Source organism: Ceratosolen solmsi, unplaced genomic scaffold (assembly GCF_000503995.2).
Source record: "Ceratosolen solmsi marchali unplaced genomic scaffold, CerSol_1.0 scaffold27, whole genome shotgun sequence".
Lineage (NCBI taxonomy): Eukaryota > Metazoa > Arthropoda > Insecta > Hymenoptera > Agaonidae > Ceratosolen > Ceratosolen solmsi.
The window spans coordinates 5162254-5188699 of record NW_011948426.1 but is presented as its reverse complement, the minus strand read 5'-3'; the positions used below and the strand labels follow the sequence as shown (position 1 = coordinate 5188699).

At 29.1% G+C, this 26446-nt stretch overlaps 2 protein-coding genes across 2 annotated transcripts in view; one reads left to right on the top strand and one right to left on the bottom strand.

Moving 5' to 3' along the window:
* LOC105363231 (zinc finger protein 710) overlaps positions 1 to 1133 on the top strand; it is a 2751-nt gene extending 1618 nt beyond the window's left edge. Inside the window, 1 exon segment of the mRNA XM_011500862.1 lies at positions 1 to 1133. This exon segment is cut by the window's left edge and continues 13 nt beyond it. Within this exon segment, the coding sequence (XP_011499164.1) occupies positions 1 to 650 (650 nt within the window). The 3' untranslated portion in view covers positions 651 to 1133.
* Positions 1134 to 4132: 2999 nt separating this feature from the next.
* dsd (attractin-like protein dsd) lies at positions 4133 to 26090 on the bottom strand. Its single transcript, XM_011500861.1, has 12 exons — positions 25687 to 26090; positions 15837 to 16184; positions 12923 to 13104; positions 10490 to 10884; positions 9380 to 9981; positions 8602 to 9085; positions 7900 to 8305; positions 7393 to 7536; positions 7134 to 7283; positions 6611 to 6998; positions 6222 to 6444; positions 4133 to 5232 (listed from the first exon to the last, which is right to left on the bottom strand). The coding sequence occupies exons 1-12, from the start codon at positions 26076 to 26078 to the stop codon at positions 5008 to 5010; spliced, it is 3939 nt and encodes a 1312-aa protein (XP_011499163.1). The 5' UTR covers positions 26079 to 26090; the 3' UTR covers positions 4133 to 5007.
* Between the last annotated feature and the right edge of the window lie 356 nt (positions 26091 to 26446).

Sequence of the window (26446 nt, the reverse complement as noted above, 5' to 3'; positions counted from 1 at the left end):
GAAAAACGTCACAGTGCAATAATTGTTCTGGCCTTTTCGATACCGATGAAGCTTTGCAAAATCATGTATGTTTGAAATGCCCAGTGTGTAGCAAAATTTGTGATAGTGTACACCGATTGAGATCCCATACACGATATGAAAAACATTATTTATACTGTCAAATATGCTCATACGAGTTTATTTTAGCTGTAGATCATGAAAAACATATGGCACTTCATAAAAAAATATACCACACCCACAAGGAGTATGCCCATTGTCTAGAGTCCGAAGATGGGACATCTTTTCAATGCGAAATTTGTGGAAAAATATACCATACAATGTCCTGTCTTGTATTACATATTCACGACGATCATAAAATTCCAGAAGCAAGTAGAGGTCTAGGAGATGATGAATTATCAAGAATAAGCCTTCCCGAAGTTAAGGATGGAACTACATCTTATGACATTATCAATACATTAAAAAGTGAACTAAAATGTGAAGTGGATTTTGAAAGAGCCTGTGAAGAAGTTTTAGAAGCTCAAACAGATAGAAGCACTGAAAAACCTAATAATTCAGAAAATAACGAAGGCGATGAACAATGTGAACCTGTTGCATTGTGTTGGAATAGATATTCGATTGACGATCAGTCGACAATTAGAAAAACAACATAGAGTTGTCATATTTTGTTAAAACTTTAGTTTTTCTTTTTCTTTCATTCTTTAATTTGTTGAAACATTTGTGCAGTTGAACCAAAGCAATGAAGAAAAGAATTCTTTGCTATATAATTTTAACTTTAATAATGGGACATGTGCATTTTTAAAACTGTGAAAGTAACAGCTTTTGAAAAAAGGAAGATGAATTTGGAGCAATGTAAAAGCGTTGTAAATAGCGTTTTTAAGACGCCGAAGTTCCTACATATAATATCCAAATTAAGTTATATAAGAAAAAAAGTATGGTAATTAGGTGAGCATGATTCGAATTTATTGCAAAAATTATATGAGTTGAACTTTTTTTTATGGTGAGGTCACAGGATATTTACACATGTAGTATAAAAGTCAAAGAGCATGGTATACTGGTTATGAGTGCATAAGTGACTATATTAAAATGAAATAATGGAGACAAATGTAAATATTTGATAATATTGATTTACAAGTTCAAGGAACTTGATAAAATTATGATATATATATATGAAAATTGTTTACCTTAGATTTTTCAGTGAATAATTGAAAATAAATAATAAATAATATAAAAATGCTTTTCTGTAATAGGCACCACTACAAACATTGACATAATGATTGTCAAGAAAAATGTTATTTTGTAGTTCAATTTGCACTTGAATTATATTTGTAATTAGGTCTAATTAAATAGTCAGCAATAATTTTTGAATTAAGATAATGACAGCAAAAGAATATAAATATATCTTATAGTCTCTAAAAGATTTTTTTCTATTTAGTCTGCCCTTGATCCCCAAAATGTAATCAAGTAATTTCTATATACATATATATCAAGTTTATTTAAACAAAATTTGTTTTATTTTATAATACAATATATTTTTTAATTTTCATGGAACTTTCACATTTTTTTTTATCAGCATTCATACCACTCATCTAGTCCTTAGGTTCTAGAAAAAAATACAGTCGAGGCTAGCTTTCTTTTTCTCATACATTCTTAATTTCATTCGTACAAAATATTTCTTTCTAATTTGCGCATTCGTTCTCTTTCTTTTGATCAAAATACCATTTACCAGTCTTGGAATATCGATCTCTTTTTATAAAAGAAGGAAAACATTGCACGTCATAACTTTAGTTACTTCAATATCATTTTTCATGCTTATCTTCACATTTATAAATAAATAAATAAATATATATATATATATATATATATATATATATATATACATATATATATATGAATATTATTTTTTTTAAATTTATAATTTTGTTCATTTTGTAAATTTATATTAGGAAATTAGTTGTAAAATTAAATACGAAATAGAAAATACATGGATTTCTCGAAAGTATTTAGAACAGAATAATGTTCGATCCTGCTTTGGTGATATGAAACTTAAGTAGCAATTCGTATTATTTTAAAGATAATAAAAACATATCTACATGATCATAATAATGTAACTAAATTATGAAGCGAGTACATACATAATTATTTATTTGTTCGAAATTTTTATACGAGTATCGTTTAAATCAATGAAAAAATACTGTGGCTTTCTAATGTTTTCTATCTTTTTTTTTTATATAAATTGCATTTTCAAAGTTTATGAATATCATAAAAATCTGACATGCATATTTTGCAATACAACATCCACTAAGCAATTTTTCCATTATAGACTAGATAAAACTGAATATACTTAATGAAAAGAATATGTCCAGCTTTATATGATAACATGTACTTTGATAATAAATTTTTATATTAAGCATCATAATAAATCTTGGATGCATAAAATTTTTTGGAATGATTATTAAATACACATAAATTTTTTTGTTGTCTACATAGGTCGGAAGCAAAAATTCCAAACAATTTCAAAACTGTCATTAAATGTAATCATCTTTTACTTGGGATTATATTAATGATATTTTGTAAATAAATCAAAGCATAATTTAATTTGAATAAAATAGAATTTAATTGGTTTAAAAAAGTAAAAATAAATAAATGCCTGATTATTACAAGAAATAAAATGTATGAATTTATATTTAAATTGCAAAGAATATTTAATAAGGCATTTTTTAAGCAATACTGCACTTTATCTTTTAGTAAAATATTTAAAATAATCCAAAGATATTAATTTAAAAATGCATGCATAATTTATAATAATTCACAAATTAATATTAAGTTACGTTTTATTTTAGTTTTTAAAAGTTTGTATAAATTTTATTAAAGAATATTATACTTTATTCATCTTTATCTTGATTTTAAATCTATCAAAATAAAAATAATACCATGAGTGAAAACATTAATTTACAATAAAAAATAATGTAAATAAAAATGTTTGTAAAATCACAGTATCATACACATTTTATCTTTAATTAATCAAAGATAATTTACAACATATTAAGCACGCGCAATTCAATAGATAATGTTTACAAATAGAAAAGATGATTCCACTTGTACTTGTACCTTTATTGCATTGTTTTCAACCATTTGTCTTGAAAAATCTCGTTGAAACTTACAATGATTACTTATTGGCAATTACATATGCAATTTTCATTAAAAAATTCGTGCATTCAATTATTCTTCCGTTGAATTTACATTTACTTTTTGTACAACTAGCTTTCACCACTATCCTTTTGTAGTATTACTCCTTTTTATAATATTACTACTGCTACTACTATACTACTACAACTACTACTACCACTACCGCTACCACTACCACTACTACTACAGTTACTACACTACTACTACTACTACTACTACTGCTGCTGCTGCTGCTGCTGCTGCTGCTGCTGCTGCTGCTGCTGCTGCTGCTGCTGCTGCTGCTGCTGCTGCTGCTGCTGCTGCTGCTGCTGCTGCTGCTGCTGCTGCTGCTGCTGCTGCTGCTGCTGCTGCTGCTGCTGCTGCTGCTGCTGCTGCTGCTGCTGCTGCTGCTGCTGCTGCTGCTGCTGCTGCTGCTGCTGCTGCTGCTGCTGCTGCTGCTGCTGCTGCTGCTGCTGCTGCTGCTGCTGCTGCTGCTGCTGCTGCTGCTGCTGCTGCTGCTGCTGCTGCTGCTGCTGCTGCTGCTGCTGCTGCTGCTGCTGCTGCTGCTGCTGCTGCTGCTGCTGCTGCTGCTGCTGCTGCTGCTGCTGCTGCTGCTGCTGCTGCTGCTGCTGCTGCTGCTGCTGCTGCTGCTGCTGCTGCTGCTGCTGCTGCTGCTGCTGCTGCTGCTGCTGCTGCTGCTGCTGCTGCTGCTGCTGCTGCTGCTGCTGCTGCTGCTGCTGCTGCTGCTGCTGCTGCTGCTACTACTACTACTATTATTATTTTTATTATTAATAATATTATTATTATTATTACTATTCGTGTGATTATTATATTGTTAATATTATTCGTATTATTATTAATTTTGTTATTACTATTATTCGTATTGTTATTAATATTGTTGTTGTTGTTGTTGTTGTTGTTGTTGTTGTTATTCTTCTTCTTCCTCTTCTTCTTCTTCTTCTTCTTCTTATTATTATTATTATTATTGATATTATTATAGTCGACGTCGACTCTAACTTGGCATAAAATGTTATCGATATATTTACAAATCGACAAAGCACGAATGTCGACAATTGATTCTTTGTTCATATTTAGCGAATGATCAGCCTCACAAAGTAATTTTATTAAATTATTCTTCTACCCTTTTCACTGTATTCATATTACTTCAGTAACTGAGCACCTTCTAGTCGTCAAGAAGACTTGCGATTCGCGTTAATTATTTATAATAATAAGAGTTTTTCGTCGTCTAATAAAAAAAAAAAAGTTCCGATATCCGTTGTATACATACAACTATATATACAAAACTGTACAATATCTCGGCGTGATTCTCCACGTCTCTTATTCTCTGTACGAATCACTTTTGGCTTTTCTCCTCCGCAGTAAAAGTTATTGAATTACATAAGAAAGAAATTTTTTACACTACGTGGAGTTTCACGTTCGCTCATTAAAAAATAGCTCGTGAATATATAATGAAATAAATTTTTATGCCGATACTTTACGTATTTCATATTTACGTATATACCGAATGAATTTGCGCTAACAGTTAACTTTATTCAATCTTTGGAGCACGAGATTAGCGATGTAAGTACCATGAATGATTAAAACTGACAGTAATGATAATAATAAAATAAAGAGAATAATGATGCTACTATGCGAAGGAGAACTAGGCAGTCGATCGTGTCATCGCTAATAAGAGATGATAGAGTAAGTCTTTCGATGATGTGAGAATCTAATATGAGTATGAGAACTTGAAGAAGTTCAAAGGCCTACACGATCCTTCTTGTAAAATGAAAAATTTAAAAATATAATGAAACTCGTTATTTTATTTTTTCTTATTTAACGCTAAATGCACGTTGTTTCGGGATGCTGACTGCTCGACTTTCGCGATTTTTTAGGCTCCTTGATAGTCAGTTCTTGAGACGGCCTGCGCGGACTGCCAAGGGTAACGAGAGCCGAGGCGACTGCTAATCCCGCAAGCTCTCCTCGGGTGGGCAGCCTGACTAGTAGGGCAAGAACAGCTGCCCTATTTCCGCAGCAAGGCTCCAAAGCGATTGGACTTGGAGCATCCTGCAAAAGGAATTTCAACCGTTCTTTACAATTCCTAGATTCAACTAGTCATTTATTGGCAGAATCCATTTAGTTGCTAATTCATTCGTCAATAATTACTCGACACAATAACATTTCCCTAGACGAAATTTAATTTATTTAATTAAAACTTTACTTTTTGTACAACTAGCTTTTGTTCTTACGTTACCAAATGAGAATAGATTCCAAGATATATTTATAAAGTTAAAATCCAGTTAATCGATAGTCATGTTCTAATGTAATTTTTTGTTTTATTTTATTTTCTGCATTGTATGTAGCGTATCTTAAATGTCAAGGACATTTTTCTATACATGCACAAACAGTATAATGCTTATAGTTGGAGCTTATAACGATTTTAATGCGTATAAAGAGATCATGATTATCAAAAAATCATTGTTAATTGATTATCAATTTGATTATCGTTAAAATTAAATTACTAAAAACTATTTAACTAAAATTATTCTTTATTTTAATTTCGGTCGCTTCAATTAAAATTTTTTAAATTAAATAATTATTAATATAACTAAGCTAAAAAAAAAGTATATATATATATATATAAAGCAATATAATAAATTGAAGTATTTATTCAAAAAAATTATTTCTTACTTATGGAGTAACATCAAATTATAAATAAAAAAAAAATAAAAATGTATAATGTAAAAGTATATATATATATATATATATATATATATATAAATAAATGTGAAATGTACATAATGTACCTTTCTTTTATAAAGTAATTATGATATTCTGATAATAATTGCAATTGCAATAAGCAACATATCATAAATTAAATATGAACATTTTCTTAATTTCTTTTACTTTAATTTTATAAGTTCTATAATAATAATATCGATACTTCTTTGCCATTACTTTTCATGTATAATATTTAGATATACAAAGATATAACCATTAATTATTATAAACATATACAAATTAAAAAAAAAATCTATATACACATTAAAGCAAACCTTTTTCTTTTTCTTTTTCCGAGAATTATTCATTTCTGTGTCACTTCCATCATTTTCCGAAATGGACGATTCACGTCTTTCGATTTCTACTAATACTTGGCTGAATGCTCGGCTAGCCATTTGCTCCATTTCTACGAAAAGACGCTGCCTTCTTCTGTACATATCGTATTTTTGTTTAATTTTCCAGAGAATCGCTGCCACTAACAATAACGCAAGGAAGCATCTATGTGGGAACACATAATCTCTAGTTTACAAGTAAATACTGCCTGAGTTTTAAGATAGCGACTTATTTGAAAATTTCGTTCAGAATAAAATGAATGTAAAGTTAATTCATAAATAATTTCCTAATTAAATATGAATTTATAATTTAAACGTTTAATAATACTCACGTAGAAAATGTGATAAAAAATTGTTGTAGATTCAGTTTCGAATACTGAGAGAAGGAAATTTGAATCCATAGTGGAGGCTGGAAATCATAGACGTAAACATAAAATGTTGTGAGGGTATTATTATCTTCGTTGCCAAAATTATAATCAGCTTTGCTGAATCGATGTTTATAAGTTAAGTTTGTACAATTAGCTCCAAGGAGTAATGGTTTTTCTGGGCTGTTAGCTTTTTTAATAGTTATATTCATCCTAGCTATTACAGAACATGTTATGGAGAAATCAGCGTCCACATCAGGTTTTGGCGGAGAATTTTTGAAATTTATTGCTCTATAATGACGGTCTTCTTTTTTACTCAGATTAAATGTAAATTGATAGTCAATTGCAAGATCATCTAAAAAATATATGATAAATTTTATTTTCTCTGCAATTATTATTTTCCTATATTAGTCTTATTTTATATAATATAGTCGGTAATTTGATATTTTTATTTTATATATTTGAGAAGTAATTGAATTATCAAACTTACAAAAACATGATCCTTTATTTGTAGGATCACCGTGATAAAGTCCGCTCACATCACATCTTTCACAATGGTCACCTATGATACCTTTCGTTGTGCAGAAACATTTACCAGTCTCGCTGGTACAGTTTGTTCCCTGATCATTACATGAACAAGCTGAACGAATAAAACATTATATTAGACGCATAGTCGAAATAAATTATTTGATTTTATTACTATTAAATTTATTAATATAAATAAATTTTATTTAATATATAAGACCTACGTTGACAAGTAGCTCCATTTAGAGGATTTCCATAATAACCGGGCTTACATTTTTCACAATGTTGTCCTTGCGTTAAATTTTCACAGGGTTGCATACATTCGCTACTATTGGGATGGCATAGACTATGGCCATTGCATTGACAAACTAAAAAAGCACAATTTGTTATTATAATATTTTAATCTGATTCATAAACATTACTAAGTAAAATTACTTAATTATGTTTATTAGAGAATAAATGTTTATTGGAATAATTAGATATTTATAAATAAATGCTTTATTATGATGATAGAGAAAAAATAATATAATAATTTAATAAATTTATAATAAACTCGTTAGAGAGTAAAGTAAATAAAAATATTAAGAATAAAGTGTTTTATGTTCAATAATTTGAAAGAATATTATGAATGACTTATTTTAGATGCGAATGCCTAATAAATAATATACATTGGAAGAATGACAGAAAATAGCTTCATTTAAGGAGTATTTGAAATAATATAATAAAATTACTTGGACATTCGGTGAAGAACCAACGGTCTGTAGGACATCTTTCGGGACTCTTGTGACTCGGTTGTCGAGCACCTCCCGGTAGACACTTGCCCCTTCCCGTATCCGATCCATCATCACACCATCCACAGGCTGGATCTGCTCTGCAATTAGCGCAAGAATTATGCGAGCTACACCACTCGGTACCTGTTTTAGTGGAACGACATTTATCGTGCGACGTCGTCCACTCTCGACATTGTCCATATGGGAAACTTGCAGGATAAGCATTCTTATCAATACATCTTTCCTCATTCTGGCACCAAATACATTCAGTCTCAGTACAATTACGACAAGATGTATATTCGACACAGGGACTTCGACAAATGTCTACCGGGGAACGCTGTGGCTGAATTGTATTATTCGAGCTCGCCTTAAACACATATAAGCATAATTTCACTTTATTAAACTAGAATTATATTCGTTTTATCAATCTTTTATTAATCGCAAGATGTTATTTTCTTTACGAAATATGAGAATATTGTCATATTACTCAATAGACAGGGGGAAAAAAAAAACATTGGCTAATTATATGTAACATAATTGGATTATATTACGATTTTTGCCGAAAATGTAATCTTCCTCCTTTTTTCTTCTATCTTAGAATGTAACACGAGATACGAAGCAAATTATGAGGAAAGATAATAGCTAATTGGTTGTGAGACTTACGATGGCAATTTCGGATAAAGGTTTACACCTGTCAGGACCATTTGACCAAGACCAAATACAGTTTGGATTACTACTGCAAGCTTGACAAGTGTGTAACTGAAAGCATTCAACGCCGGTGCGTAAATCACACAATTCCAAAGCGTTGACAGCTCTTAATGATGGAGCATTTGCAATATTCCTACAGATTTCATGAGAGCAGCTTTTGCCGCACCAAACGCAATTGTAGGATGTTTGGACGCATGCAACGCAATCTGTTATTAGTTTACAAAGCTCCTTGTGCGAGGTCATGCCACGGGGTGGAGTATCATCTAAACAGCGTACATATTTTCCATCGTGAGGATCATCGATCGTCGGGATGTGCTTAGGAATGCTTGTGATTGGAAGACAAGTGCTCTGCTTTTTATCCCACACACATTTCAATCCTATTTTCGAACTTAGACACTGGCTGTGATTTCGTAACTGTTCACAACTACCGGGAGTATACCTAACAAAGTAAAATAAAATTTATACAATTCTCTCGTATTACGGTTAATAATTAAAAACTAAAAGTTATGCAACGGTTGAAATAAATAATTATTTATGTTTGTATTTTCAATTCTGTGATAATGATTTTCAACACATTTCAAATGATGAATTATCGGTCGATAACTATTATTGTCAAAATCAATAGCACAATATGGAGTTACAAGATAATATTTTTATTGCTAAGAATTACGTAACCGAGGAAGTTTAATACAAATTCAGCGGACAAAAAAAAATCGACTTTTTAAATAAATACCTGAGCATATCCGACAACATCTGCCCATCAAATCCACCAAAGACGTACATTGATTTGCCAAAAATGCTGGCACTATGTCCATACCGTGACAGGTCGGTCATTTCTTTAGGTATATTATACTGCCTCCAGGAGTCACACGTAACGTCATAGGCAATCGTATCGGCCGAGTAACATCTCGCTCCGTACGAGTGTAATGTATCATTATGCGTGTTGCCGCCAAATACAAGCATAAGGGAGTCGCTAAGAAAGACAGCTGTGTGAAAGAATCGTGCCGACGGGGCGGAAGTTAAGAGTCGCCATTCGCGCGGTATGTTCGGATTGTAGGAGTATAATCGGTTGGTGAGGACCTGGCTCAGCTGTGACTCGGATACGTATCCGCCATACACGTAAATGAGGTTGCTGTGAGGATCGTGTGCCGAGCTGTGGCCATAACCACCCTTTACTGGGAATCCGTATGTATCGACGACTTGCCATTCGCGCGCACTGAAGTAGTATTCTTGGACGGTATTAAGATAGCCGTATTGCGGCGAGTGCCCGAAAATTACAACCATCTTTTCCTTTTTGTCGTGGCTCTGGATAAGATTTGCTGTATGACCAGCAACCTGGTCAACAAATTATTATGGCAATATAGTAAATAAAGTTCATTATTTATCGAGACAGATTAGTTTTTTTGTTTTTTTTTTGTTTTTTTTTTTTTGTTTGTTTTTGTTTATTTTTATTCGAATCATATTAGACCGCCTGTAGTTGCAAGATAATTACGCTTTTAAAAGTGAACGTTAATAAGTTTTTACATTTTTGCCACGTCTATTTCGTCGATTCTTTATGTTTTGATAATTATATTATCAAAATACGATCATATATATTGTATTATAAAATATTATAATGTAATAATGTTTTTGGTAAACTATGGTTAAGACAAAAATTTATACTCTATAATTTTCTTTGACCAAGTATTTACAATACAATAAATTACTTCTTATTAAAATTTAATATTAACCAGATAGAGTTGTATCAGTCGTGGTAGCAGTGGTAGCAATAGTTGTTGTAGCGGTGGTAGTAAATATTTCGGGAATAAATCGATATTAGAAAAGTGTCTTTTCATCGACTAACCTTAAGTGGACCGCACATGCTTTTATTAAGGCAGTTATCGTGGACAGTAACGTTTTCCCATAATTTGGCCGAAACGTCGAAAGCCCAGATCTCATTGGTAACGGTTGAGTTTTCGATGACACCACCGTACATATAAATTTTGTCGCCGAACAAAACGCAAGAGTGGCCATATCTCGGTAAAGGCTGCCTGCTCGTTACGTGGGGTGTCTCCCACACATTCCCGTTGTAGTCGTATACATAGATCATTTTGGCCCGATGAAAACTCTCGCCGCCGACAATGTATAACGAATCCTGCCAGACAACGGCGCAGTGACTCGCCGAACCCTCCGGCGACAAGTCGTTGTAATGCACGACCTCCCAGTATCCCTGCTCACTTGTCTGGTTACAATCGGCACCTAATTTGTAATTTCATAGCTTATTGATAAGGAATTTTCCAAGTTCAAAAGCACCATATATTCATACAAAATACAAATTATAAGTTTTATCATTTTATAAATATTGAATGCGAATAAACTGCTAGACTTTAAATTATTCTATTTTTCATTTATTTTATTGCACGCGCACGTTTGTTGCCTCTTAATTATAAATTAACTTAAACAGATGCTTATAGGCATTAACTAGACTAGTTCAACAATCTGTTAATTTAAATTAAATTTTTTCAATTATTTTAACAATAAATAATATGCGAAAAATATTTTAAATTCCTGTATTAATATTTCAAATATTTAGAAAAATAGATGAATTTTTGAATGAATCTTAATTGACAAATAACAATAATATAATAATGGCCTTATGTTTTCTGAAAATTTATAAAATATGGAAATGCATTTTTTTCGGACTAGTATATTTAAAATTTTCTTTTTATTATTTGCCAATTGCAGTTTAATTATATGGAACGTATGTAAAAAAAAATATAAATGTAACTATATGAATTTTAAAATCATATGAAATTTAGCTAAAAAACAAAAATTCAAAAGAAAAGTTATGTATTTTTATTTAAATTTTATGTGAATAAAATTTCGTATTATAAAAACAAACTTATCATTTACATAATAATTCCCTTCGATTTTCATGCATTTGTTAATTATTTTCTTTAAAAAAGGAACTTTGATTTTAATTCCAATTCGATTATAAATATTTTGTGATCAAATTTTGATATATTTTACGATTTACTGTTAATGGCATTTTTTTCGGAATTAATTATATAAAAGAAGTCTATTCGAGATATTTGAAAATAATAGTTTAAGACGATATTTGAACATATCGTTAAAAAACTACTATTTTTAGTATGTTTTTTACTTTTAGTATGCTCAAATATATGATTTTATTCCTTAAAATTTTTTAAATCGATATATTGTTTAATGTTCATATAAATTTTGATGCTGATAATTGACATTATAATATGGCGGCATAGTTTACGAATCGAATAATGAAATTACGATAATAAATACAATATGTACTTATGCCAGAATATTCTTATAGAATTGAGAAACATTATATTACTAAATGTTTACTACCAATACATCTAATGTTCAAGGGAAAATATTTTTATATTAAATTTAATAAAGAAGTGATTGATGTTACAAAATGTAATTTGTTCTTAATAGAAAAATGAAACGATCTCAATTGTAGATGAAACTTTTTTCTTTTCATTTAAAATATAGTTAAAAAAGAATAAGCACGGTATTTTTTTATTTTGTAAAATTTTAAAAATCTTTCGACTTATTAATTTTTAAAATCAATATCAAATCTTGTATATTGTATATATATATATACACACATCTACACACAATAAGATCAACAATATTATAATAGACTTTTTTTTATCAAATATGATTGTCATTGACTTTTAAAGCTAATTTAAGATTTGCTCTTGCATAAGGAAATATGATAAAACTCATTGAATATTTAAAAATATTCTGATAAAAATTTTATTTACTGCCATCGATTAACAATGTTTTAAATTTCTATTGACTAATTTAAAGTCTTTAATTACGAGGCGGAGATACACATAAATTATCAGTATCAAACCTAATATCGCTTACCAGCTGTTACAACTGTAAAGGTAATAGAGGAAGGCATAAATTATTTTGCAATTAACTGTAAATGCCTTTTACAAATACAGACGATACGGCATTTTGTAAAAGATTTCGCGAAAATAATATAGTTTATCTGATTTAAAATGAAATTAGCCATTAAATTGTATAACAATAGATGAAAAAGGTTAAATATTCCGTTTAACAATGAATCTTTTTCAGCAATTATGCATCACCCTTTTATGCATAGAACGTAAAACGCGCTCATGCACAATGGTCGCTGTCGTTCAATTTTTTATCTTCTATGTCGTGGATGATTGGCACCATGTGGAACCATTGCTCTCCGCGTATCGAGAGGCTGTGGTTCGCCGTTAAAGCACCAACAACGAGCGCATACCTTTGTATCCGTGAAAGCAGTCGCAGCGATGCCACTCATGGTTACATTTGCCCTGTCCCCGATGGGCCGAGCAATTGTTGGGGCAAACGGGTACGTCACAAGCCTCGCCCATCCATGTGGCGTCGCACGTGCAGATGCCCTCGATGCAAACTCCGTGTCCCGAGCAGTCGACGTGCGAATCCCTGCCAAGCACACAGACCCACACAGGCATTGAGTTTCAACGAGTTTTGCTCGACGCTCGCCTCGTTTTATAATCGCTCTTAATTTACTTATTCGCATTTGAATTGTATAGAATTACGTAGAAAACCGTAGGCGGAAGTATTTCAGTACTTTGATCGTTGGTTTGTTAATTTTTTTTTATTACAACATTATCTTATATTAGTCATTATAATATTTGGAAAAATGCTTATCAAACAACTAAATTGACTCTTCTTGTGTATGATTAAGCTACTTAAAATAAGTATGTTCGAAAATCTAGAAAAAGTATTGCTTGGAATCTGTATTGAATAAATATCAATGAAATTATTAAACTGATAAATAAACAGCATTTGAGAAAGTAATCAAGAGCACATAATTACATTAAAGAAAACTCTCTCTCTCTCTCTCTCTATATATATATATATATATATATATATATATATATATAGAGAGAGAGAGAGAGAGAGAGAGTTTTCTTTAATGTAATTATGTGCTCTTGATTACTTTCTCAAATGCTGTTTATTTATCAGTTTAATAATTTCATTGATATTTATTCAATACAGATTCCAAGCAATACTTTTTCTAGATTTTCGAACATACTTATTTTAAGTAGCTTAATCATACACAAGAAGAGTCAATTTAGTTGTTTGATAAGCATTTTTCCAAATATTATAATGACTAATATAAGATAATGTTGTAATACGTATGGTTAATACATATAATTTTATATATAAAATAAAGAAATTTTTTATAATATCTTTTGTCAGTATTAGTCAGTATTACTTGTATTAAACTACAAAAATGTCATAAAACTATTTGATTTTGAGACTTAAGAATTGACAATTGAAATTAGTGTTTTTCTTTTATAATATATTTCTTTGCGCATATAAATATTGTGAAAGAATTATATCATAATCAATTTCAAGTGATGTCGCTACTTTATTTGCATAAAATATAATAATTTTATCGATATTTTCATAATACTTTTCCATAAAGTGACACTGACCTACATCTAATGAGTGTCGAAAATAAATAAATAAATAAATAAATAAATAAATAAAATATAATACAAATAATAAATAAGCAAATTCGTTAGTTCTAATGTCCTAGTTATTTCTTATGAGCATTGGTCTATTTAGAAATAAACTTTCTAAATAATAAAAAGTCCGAACAGATGTTAAATAAAATTTTTTAATTTTAATAAGGCGGTTAAGATTGTTGGTCGTTGCCTGCTACCATCAACGTATAACTATGATTCAGACCACGTAGCAGTCAAGTGTCAGTAAACTCGGAAGGCCGACGAAGAGACGAAGTAGTTAGAGAAAGATGGGAGAGGACACCCGAGCATAGTCAGAGCGCATCGATTCTTTTCTTGGCGAGAAAACGAGAAAGAGAGGATGACGATACCCACAACTTGTTTCGATCGTGGTATTTCTTTTCTTTATGCATACAAAAGTGCCTATTTACATCGATTTATTTTGTGCATAGTTTTTATATTTCGACGCTATTGTCGTATAAACAATTATAGTAATGTATATTAGTTTTTTTTTCTCTCTCTCTTTAAATATATTCCCAAAATAAAGGATTAAATTTCTCATTCATTTTAATTTAGTCTAAAATTTTTAGCGTGTGAATTAAAAGTGAGCTATAAAGGATATTATTTTGTATTTAATTGAAGGGAAAATTAGTTTGCAAGATTATAGAGTATACAATTTACGAGGTAATTTTGTAAAGATTCAATTCAATTATAGCTGTTATAGACGTTCACTACTTGTAATCATTTATTTCAAAGGCTTCAATAGATCTAGTTACAATTAAAAGGCTATTAGCGAGGTAAACAATGTCTGTAGAATTACATTAATTCTGAAAAGTTTTTTTTTTTATTTTCTTTTTCTGCTTGCATTTCAAAAATATATAGATTTTGAGTCTACCTTTACTATACAATGTTCATAAATATTTTTTAAAAATAAGATTTTAAATAATTTAAATTTAAAAAATTTATACATTATTGCTCGTTTAATAAGATTGTAATTTAAAAGTAATCGCGTGTAATACCTATAAAATGTATTAATTGAGATATAAATAAAATCTGAAACTTTTTTTTTATAAAATAAGATTTCAATCGTCACATAATTTTCGAATATTGTTTAGCCAAGGAATTTTTTTATATTACCACAGTTAATGTTAATAAATTTAATTAATGATTTATCTTATTTAAAAGTTAACTAGATTAGTGATGAGCTTATGAATTACAAAAAAAAATAATAATAATAACAATAATATATAAATAAAAGAAAACACGAATACCAGAAGCTGCAAAATTTCTCTAGAATCTTTTTTTAGGAAGGAATTAGTTTAAAAGATTAATTCTAGGCTTCTACCACCACGGCGTGAAAATCGAGTCAAGGCTAATGGAAATCACAATTTATATAATTAAGCAGTTAATAATTTAATTATTAAACAAAGCTTTCTATTATTAACAATATCCTTCATAGCTCTTGAACATCTTCGTAACACAATTTTCTAATAAATAAAGACTATAAAGTATTATTACAGAGTAATAGGCGTATAGTTAATAAATAATTTAACGAACGGCGTCGGAGTAATGACGAGCAAAAATTTTCAAAACCCCTATCCGCTCCGCAAGCCGAGTTTAGTGAAAAATAAAAATTCTAAAAAATCGCGAAGGCGTAACAAAATGAACGAATCCTCTCACCTGCTCGGACAAGCATTAACTTTGTAAGTGATATTGAAGCCGCTCATGTTGTAGGCAACGTCCGAGTAAAAGTGCAGAAGGGCGCTGCCCGAGCGGGCGATGACTTCCGGCACCCGTCTTATATGATAGTCGTCCTTGTGCATGAGACCGGTGAAGACGCCGAGTAGGGGCGCCTCGACGCTATCCCCGTCGAAGATATACAGATGGTCCCAGCCGCATTCCGTGGCAAATTCCTCTATGTGCATACGTACCGTTGAATTCGGGCTACTTTCGATGAGCCACGAGCACTTTACGTCCGTCGTGTAATTACCCACACCATCGTGAATGCTGCCCGAGGGCTCGGATAATCTGAAAATCAAAGGCGATACTTTATTAGCCTTTAATGCCATGCATTTTCTCGAAATTTTCACGGTACTTAATTACAAGCGATCAAATAATCAGTAATATGCGTTATTAACATAATAATGTTTAAACGAATAATAATTAATTAAAGCCAGTTTGATTAAACAAATACATTTTTATGAAAATTGTAATTTAAATATTTATGCCTCCGTAAACGATAAGATATAGTAAGTAGCCGAACTACAGTCTCACACGAATATATAATTATTGCATTTTAAAAAATAGCTAATGATAATTTTATAGTTCGATTAGTAATATCGACGATAAAATAAAGTTAATTATAATGTCACGGTTCTCGCGTATGCACTGAAATTTTATTTAAATATCTTAAAATACAATGGAATACACATTTTTTTACATATATACACATACAAATTACATTTTATATTCACATTTTTCTGTAAATACATTTGACTGTTGACGTTCTAAATTTTTTAATATATGCGTTCAGGCAAATACACAATGATGGAAATTAACGTTTTATCTTCTTTTTTTTGCGATAGATATTATGATAAAATATCTTTATTTACCTTAAACAAAATGTCATAATATAATATTAATGTTTTACGAATCTAGACATATTTATCTATTGGTATAATTCACAATATTTTATTTATAAGAATATTTTAACATTTTGTTTTTATTTAACATAACTCTATGAAGAAATACTTGTATAAAATTATTCAAACTATTTTTAACAATCAATATCAAAATTTATACATCCTTTTTCATAAAATGTTATTGTTTTCATATTTCACATACTTCAAACATAGAAGATAAACAAAAACTTGTGTTTACATACCGACATTACTTTACATCAAGGCAAATTTGGTCAAATACATCAAAAATCTACATCAATGAAGTTTTAAAAAATAACGATTCTTTCGAATTTTATTCACAATAAATAAATATTAAAGCCTTACTTAAGTATAATAATAAAAATTTTATATATCTAATTATAGTTTACCAAAAAAAAAATGAACATTTTTTGTTAATACAAAAATCATTTCACTTGAGGGAATGGAATAATCTTTGTTAAAATCTTAAGCAATTAAAAAGTAACAATAAACATTACGTTATCACACTTTATACTTTGCTCAACAAGTTTATTATAGTTTTTACGAATTTCATGATATTCATCAATAGAACACGTTAATATATTATTTTATCTGACAATGACAAATTAAACGTATAGATTTTATAAAAATAGATAAAATATATAAATAAATATACATAAATATATATATATTATATATATATATATATTATATATATAATATATATATATATATAATATATATATATTTATGTATATTTATTTATATATTTTATCTATTTTTATAAAATCTATACGTTTAATTTGTCATTGTCAGATAAAATAATATATTAACGTGTTCTATTGATGAATATCATGAAATTCGTAAAAACTATAAAATTTTCAAATATATACATTGTATTACAATACAAAATAATTAAAGATAATTAATAAATAAATTATTAATTTTTAAAAATTAGTAAAATATACCATTGTTTTATTTTTTACGCTTAAAGAACTTGAAATTATCTTAAGGAAAGTATAAGAAATTATACAGCGATTTATTTTTCACTAATTTTACATTTAAAACTTGCATGATTTAAAACATAATTGTTTACAAAAATACATGCTTTTAAATCTAATAATAATACAAACTTCTAATTCATAATTTCGTTTATTGAGTTTTCTACATTCGTAATTAATTAACAATTTTCAACTTACTTATTGATTAAGAAATGTAATCAAAATATACTTTTGATTTTATTAATGTAAATGAGTTGAATTTTGATCAAATTTAGTAAAACGAATTTTTAGTATTTCAATGTACAATTTTATCAACTTATAAATTTTGTGTTTAACCATTCCTAAGTGCACTTTCCTTTATTTATTTTTTTTTTTTTTATCATAATTACAGAGATGATATAAAAAGTAATGTAAACATATTACACATAGGTGAATTACATTGTAATATCAAATTTGTCAACTGAAATAAAATTTTTAAAATGAATTTATTTATCGAGTCCAGTAATTTAATACAAAATATTTAAGACAGGTGTGGTTTCGATTAACACCAAATTTTTTTTACATTATATTGTGGTGGCTCGAGTTACGTTTGATATATATAATAATTTTTAAAAAAAAGGGAGGAGCTGCTTCAATCACTTGTGATATATTTGAAGCTTAGCTTAGTTGATAGGCATAATTAACGCGATTATGTCTGAAATTTTACATAAGCTGATCAACGCGAGTAAATCGTGTGCAACCTGGTTTAGACACGGTTTATATTTTTTTTCTCGCGAGTTTCTCTGCTGCTAATATCAAAAGCATTATAACACAACCATGTCAATTATCGATTTTCCAAAAGATTATGTTTATCTACGACCGTATTAAAGAGTCATTATCCTAATACATTTATTTTTAAATAATAATTCATGTTACCTCTTGTAAATTAATGTACCTATGAAATATAATGCCATCTATTGTTTTTCAAACGAAATATGTATTTTATAAAATACTTGACAATTGATTACGACGTATAAAAAAAAAAAAAAAAAAAAAAAAAAAAAAAAAAAATCAATTACAATTCGAAACTTATTGAAAATTTTACCAATAATTGAATTTTATAAAATATTGTTAAATAAAATAACTTTTCCATTCTATTATATTTATCATATAACAAACGTTAAATTGTATACATTATTAAAATTATAAGTATCAAATTTCTTGAAATGTTAAATAACAAATATCATATTAATATCTAGATATTAACATTTTTACTATGTTACAGATCTCGTCACGTATCATATTTAATTAATTTAATCAAACAATATATGCGAATAAACATTTTAAATGTTAATCTAGTATAAATATTTTATTTGATTTCTATACGCATTTTGTGTTGTATTTTTACCAATAAATAACTTATGCAAAGAATTAGCAATTATTGTACGACCAATTCATCTTATTGAGTATTTCAATGAGTAGTTTTTATACATTTAGTTTTTTTTTTATAGATTTACCAAATTACCTAAATTTATAATCCCGTCATAATATAGGTAGATAATTCATAATTCACAATACAGAAAAATATACTTTTTTAGAATATGAATATTTAAACTATTGAATAAAATGCTTGTATAAAAATATCAAATTTCTATCACAATAATTAATAACTGAAAATTGAATTAATGAGTTAACCGAATTTCTTCTATCATGAAATAGGACCACGATAATAACTACTTTCAATTGAATGCGGTAGCCGAGAATAAGAGCCGTTTTCAAATAATGCACAATGCTTTTACTAGAATAATATCGACCAGGGACCATTTCAACATCCATGTTTGCTTTGTAGTATTATATTAAACGTTACCACACTATTAGCGCGCGATTTCATACTTCAATTATAACAAAGCTGAGTTATAAACACATTAAGTTTGCAGGCTAAAACAAGAGTTTTTTTTTTCATTTGTAAAACTATGCTTATACTGCTGCTTCCATATAAGGATAACGTGATTCATTACTACTAATTTCTTCATAAACATGAATAACGATTGGCTTAATATTAAATTTCTTCATAAGACTGAGTAACTTTCATTGCTTATTTACGCACGAACGAATAAATTTAACGATCATTACTTTTCGCAAGAAAAACCAATTTCATTAGTAACAACTGTATATAAATTAACAGAATAAATGATTCTTCATGCGTGGTCATGTGCCACATGATTCTCCGTCACGTCTTCTTTTTTCCTATAAACTTTAACACAGGAAGTGCTACTGACAATTAATATGCGTGTACTTCGTATACATTTCTATAATATGTACTGAATAAACTTGATTAAGAATTATATATAAAATAAGTGCGATTAATTACATATTATATATAACATAATTATAATTTATTTACATTTTACATTAAAATGAATATTTTATTTAGACTCCCGTTAATTTTTTTATACATATATCAGTACATTGACGTACTTTCATTATAGAAGCTATATTTGCGTTCAGGGAAAAAACGAAAACTAAAAAAATAATAATAATTACGCCCTCTTATTTCTAAATAATTGTATACGATATATTCTTAATATATGTGGATTTAAAGATATAAAGTAACGGCTATCAGAATGAAGCTAAGAAGGACGGTAAATTATACGATGAAGTTGGATAGTTAGTTGGATCGACAATAAAACCGCCGCCGCTCCTTCCATAATTCTCGCGCCAATAACTTGAAAAATATAGATTAAATTAGTTGAAGTTTTCATTCGTTTTGGAAAGATTTTATAAAAATATTTCTCATTTACGTTATTTAAGAATTATTCAGGAAATTTAATTTCCTGAGTTTCCTAGTGTAATGTAAAAAACGATTTAGAGACTAACCACAAGAACTAGAAAACTAGAGTATGATCTATAAATACAAATAAACAGTTTGTTACTATTACTCATAATAAATATCTCGTAGTTATTATTGAGATATTAAAAACTTTAATATAAATAGTAATATTTTATGATAGGCTTTTCTTAATACAGCAGCAGCTAATTCTTAAAGTTCGAACTAAATAAATAAATTTGAATAATTATAAATTAAAAATAACTCGACATATTTAAAAAGTTCATATATATTTATTATATATATTTATTATATATATATATATATATATATATATATATGTGTGTGTGTGTGTGTGTATACATAGCATGTACATATCTAGTCATATATCAATATATTTTTAATGGTTACTAATTAAAAATTCGTAGGTTAAAATACTTACAGTAAATAATATGGAAATTATATTGTATTGTAAAGAATACTTATCATTTTCAAAGATACTTTAATATTTCATATCATCAAAAGTTTTAGTGATACAAATTACAATAAATGCTAAAAAGATATTTTATTCCATTTATATAAAAAATAAATATGAAATAGTCACTTGACAGAAAAATAATTTTAAAAATTGTACCGTAATAAACCTTTTAATTATATGTGCTAGATTTCGCTATATAATTAGATTTAGCTTCAAATAGTTTTCAATATGTTTTTAACTAGATTATAAAATATAAAAATGCATTAGTATTTCGTAAAAGTTTCAGTATGATTAATGAACATTTATATAAACTGTACAATAACTTGTAACATGATTATTGTATTGTCAATTTGATTATAAATGGTACTATAAAGTATGATCTGCATGAAAAATACGTCTCCCTCCCCCCTCCCCCCCCCAGCCAATTCAAACCCGAGGGTGATATGTTTTATAAAAACTTTTTTTTTTCAATATTCGTAAAAAATATGCCTATGTGCTAAATTTTACAAACGAATTAACTATATACAGATACAATCTTTTAGTGATTTATATAAAATGCAAATATTCCTTTTTAAATAATTCATGAAAGTAATGATCGAATGCCTTAATTACTAAAAGTTATATTTTAAAAGAATTTTACAGCAAAACTGCTATAACGATTACTTGCCAATACGGAAAATGAAAATATTTTTAAAAAATTGCTAAATAAAATACATGTATTTCAAATCTTTTCCTAAAGTTATTTTTTTTTTTAAATTGTTCTACATGTACTGTTTTTAAAATGTTTAGTTAGTAGATGATTTAATTAGATGGCAGAAAACAGAAGACGATAAAACAACTTTGTCGGATAAAAAAAGCCTTTTAATTGACTGATTAAAAAAAAACGATTTAAGGATTTTTCACGTACGATATCCGATTACGATATACGATTTCCGATGTGCTTAGAATAACGGAAATCGTAAACTACTCAGATAAAATTATAATTTTTATCCAATAGGCAATTAATCACTCTATCAAAATTATTCATATTGTATTTCAGCCTTTCTTAATTGTCTTCGTAAGCGAGTTTCGGAGATATAAGTGAATGCGTTAAATATTTAATCCCAAAACTCGCAAGCATTCTAAAATTACCAACAGCTTTGCGCCCATGTGCCTGAGCTTTCATCCTTTTTTTCTTCCATCTTTTTTACTTGTCAAGCTAGCGACAAAGCACACAAAAGCCAAAGACTTACGTAGAAAGATCTTAAACCCGAGTTGTGCGGATAGGAGACGACGGTGCCGTCCATTGGCGGAGTGGTCGATTTACCGTTAAAGCGTAGCTCTTGATTCGCACATTCGTACTTACGAGAAATCTTTTTCTTTGTAATACTGAAATCTTATTCCATTTGATTTTAAGGCGCAGCAATAAAAGTCTACTTTCATTTATGACCTTTCTAGCATTATGAAGTTGAAATCTTTTACAAAATATACATCGAATGTTCGATTATGGTGGCATTTGTAAAAGACAATGTAATTACATATTAAGAATTCGCAATTATACGTGTTTATAAGAGTTTTCAATTTCCGAACAGCAACATTAGCTGTCAATTAATTCTTAAGTCAATATTATTTTAGAGCATACGTACACAGAGTACCTTATAATCTTTAAATTTTAGTTACTCTTTATATGGTCGTTAATTCCAAACTTGAGCGTTAAATTTCTTTTACGATATAAATTTGTAACATATTCGATACCGATCTAATCGTATAATTAGCCTCTCACATTACATTTTAGAATAAACCAATTAACGGTACATAGTATGACATGAATAGGACTTCCTTCTGTCTTTGCTTTTTTTATAATATGATACGCGATATTTCACTGAAGTTTTCACAAATTATATTGCATAATGCGAAAATACGTTTAAAAAAATCTATTCCATTTCTTATTGTTTTTGTAAGATATTTTAATTAAATATACGAAATTAAGATTCAGATATTCATATCATAAGCAACTGTTATTCTAGTCATTATAAATATTATATGATGTAATCATTATCATCAGTGCTATAATAAAATTTAATTTTTTAAATTTATTACATCTATGTTTGTAAAATATAAAATTAAATCTTAAAAAAAAATTAAATTATTATGGAATTAAATCTGACATAAAATCTCAGGAAAAAATTGTAACGATATTTAATGAAAAATATTTATTTAAAACATATAGCAACGTAACAAAAAGTAAAGCCTATGAAGAAAAACAAAATGTATAAAACATTTAAGAATCGTTGGTACTTGGTTAAGTTTGTACAAAAATGAAAAAATAAATTTTGTACAAATTTCTAAAAATGAAAATAAAATTTGGACATTTAAGTAATTTACAAATATAAATATTTGCAAAGGTTGGTTCAAAAAATCAATAATGTTCATCTTAAATTTTTTAATAAAAATTTCAATCATTGTACCTAAATCATTGTACATTTTTAATAAGGCTCATAATTAATTTCATTCGTCAATGAATGAGATAAGCATCGGTTAGGTTGGTAAAGGATGAGTAGTGAGGAGACATCGTCTCATGTTTTGATGAAGAGCCTTGTTTTTTGTTTTTTTATACGATATAATTTACACCGCACATTCGTATTACGTGACTATATCTTTATGTATTTTTTTTATGTTTTCCGCGAATCTAATTTAATATAAAATGTCATATATGATTTTTCTTCAATTAAATAATTTACTCAAATCAATTGTTTTACAAAATTTAATTAGATTAAAATTTAGTCGTAATGATATCTTTCAATTATCATGTAATATATGTACATTTTAATGTACAGACGTGTATATTTAGTAACTAAGGGTATAGGAAATTTGTTTTTACATCACTGTGTACTAATTTAATACATTAGTTAGACTATGCAATGACAGCCAATGAATAATTCTAATGTAGAATATACGAAATACATTTTATAACATGATTATAGAAAGATAAGAAATGTGAATAAACACAAATTTGTTTTGAAATACAATCATTACACTAACATAAGCTTATCTTTTTTTATTATTATTAAAAATTTAATAAAAATAATTCCTACATGTAAGGATTGTGACAAGGTTTTAGTAATATCAGATATGGAATTAATATCATAGCATACGGTTATTATTACTCAGTACATAAGCACATTAAACCTTAATATAATTATATTTAAGATATCCAGAAGAAACTTACTAGAATAATTTCTTTATTATATTAAAAAACAAAAATCAAAGTATTGTAAAACACAACTTTAGCAAATCTTTATATAATCCTTCTAATACTATAGAACAATAGCAAATTCCTTTTATTTTTTTTAAATGTGGCATGTAATAGATATTAAGTTCATAAAGACATACATATTGAAGATTATTGACCTATTTTGTTTTATAAATTTTGAAAACATTATTGTAACTTATTCAATTTCATGGAGAGAATTTTAGAATAATTTGGAAAACTGTATTTAATATTTAGGCATTAAATTTAATTGCTAATTACTGAAAAAATTTAAAAATTAAAATTTATTACTGTAAAGTATCTAGTGTGTTTTAACTTTCTCACTCTCTCTCTCTCTCTCTCTACATATATATATATATATATAGTTTTAAATACACAGTTATAAACAAAACAAAAAATATATACATACATAGTTTGGATGAAGAAAAGACTATTAAAATATTTAATTTTAGGTTACTAATAAAAATGCAAAGACACCATTTTCTTAGTATTTTGATATTTGATATTTGATATTTGATATTTGATATTTTATATTTAGGTTATATCCACACACACGCAAATGCATTTATATATATATATATATATATATATATATATATATATATATATATATCTGTATGTGTGAGAGTGTGTGTGTCGTTCAATGCACACCAAATAACACTTTAATTAAATGCACAACAACAATATGCAAGCTATTTATAAGGAATAATTGTTCTAATATTACCAATAATTCATCTTTATATAAATGAATTTTTATAAACAATAAAAATCTTGATGTTTTATCTATAAATAATTTTTCAAATCACCAAATCAATAATGTTATTTACAGTTCATTATGAATTCAGTTTGTTAATAACAACATCCCAGATAAGTAAATTGCTAATTTTATTATGTAACCAATAGAGTAATCTGCAATTATTAATTTACCAATATAATTGCTGATATTGGTTCTTCGTTTCTAATTTATTTATCTATACTCAAGGTTTGTAAAGATGTTAAGATGATCACCACCTAGGCGTATAAAAATTTATTATAAAATTGTGTAATTCTAAAGTAAAATTGATCATGGTATCTTAAGCTTAACATGGTATTTAAGATAACATTGAGATAAAGATAATAATAACGATGGACAAATTGGAGATAACATACTTTTTGAAATAAAAATGCAATGAGGCATCGATAGCAATGTTTTGGTACTTTGGCATAACATCACCTACACCTACACCTACACCTACACACACACACACACACGCATATGATGCATATATAGTCGATAATTAAGAGGAGGAAACTGTAAATGAGAAGGAAGTCTTGCTAAAAAAAAAAAAAATGTAAATAGTAAGCACTCAATCCCACCTGACTTTACTAGCGCAGTACTGACAGTTGGGACCCTGCCAGCCCTCCCGACAGAGGCAACTACCATTGATGCAGTTTCCATTAAGGCAACTCTCAAGATCGCAGGTTGACGCATTGGACCCAGCCAAACTCGTCGCCGAACTCGCGGCAGCCGTCTCCAAGGGCGCCGCGCACTGCAGCAACGTCGTCCAGACAACGATGCTCCAAAGCACGGACGAGCCGGCGAACTTCCGCCTACCACCGGGGCACTCCGGCCCCTCCTCGGCCTCCTCGTCATCCTCCTCTTCATCGGCGCGCGTTCGTCGCTCACCCCGATCGACACGGACTCTCGCAGCTTTTCGCCGGTACTTGGACTTATATAGGAACAAAAACATTTGCGCGGCTTCTGCCATTTTGATAGGCTTCCATGTCAACGTCCAAAGACAATGGCCGACGGCGAGGAGGTCGTGCGGCCGAGGTCCTCGAGTCCAGCACCGAGTGGCCTCGCGGTTCTCAGCCCGCGAGACGTACAATCCGGGGCCACGACTTCTCTCACACTCTTCGTCCTCGTTACGCGTCCTGCGCTACGGGGCCGACTCTCGACGGGCACGAGGCGAGCTCCAGCGCTCCCGCGACTTCACTACCGCTCGGCGATGCTCCCTCGGCGATCCTCAGGACGAGGTGCCAGCACTCTATCCCCATCGTCGCTAACGTGGCATCGACGTTCACCGACTGGCGAATCCGCCGCTCCTCCGATGTCCGCGATAACCCGTATGCGCCA

Bases quoted from the DNA above. Each gene is read 5' to 3' on its own strand.
- dsd (XM_011500861.1), bottom strand. From the start codon at position 26,078: ATGGCAGAAGCCGCGCAAATGTTTTTGTTCCTATATAAGTCCAAGTAC. The intron at 16,185-25,686 runs GTGGGATTGAGT...TTTGATTTTCAG, and splicing joins TACTGCGCTAGTAAAGTCAG to ATTATCCGAGCCCTCGGGCA. The intron at 7,284-7,392 runs GTAGGTCTTATA...TTATTCGTTCAG, and splicing joins AAATGGAGCTACTTGTCAAC to CTTGTTCATGTAATGATCAG.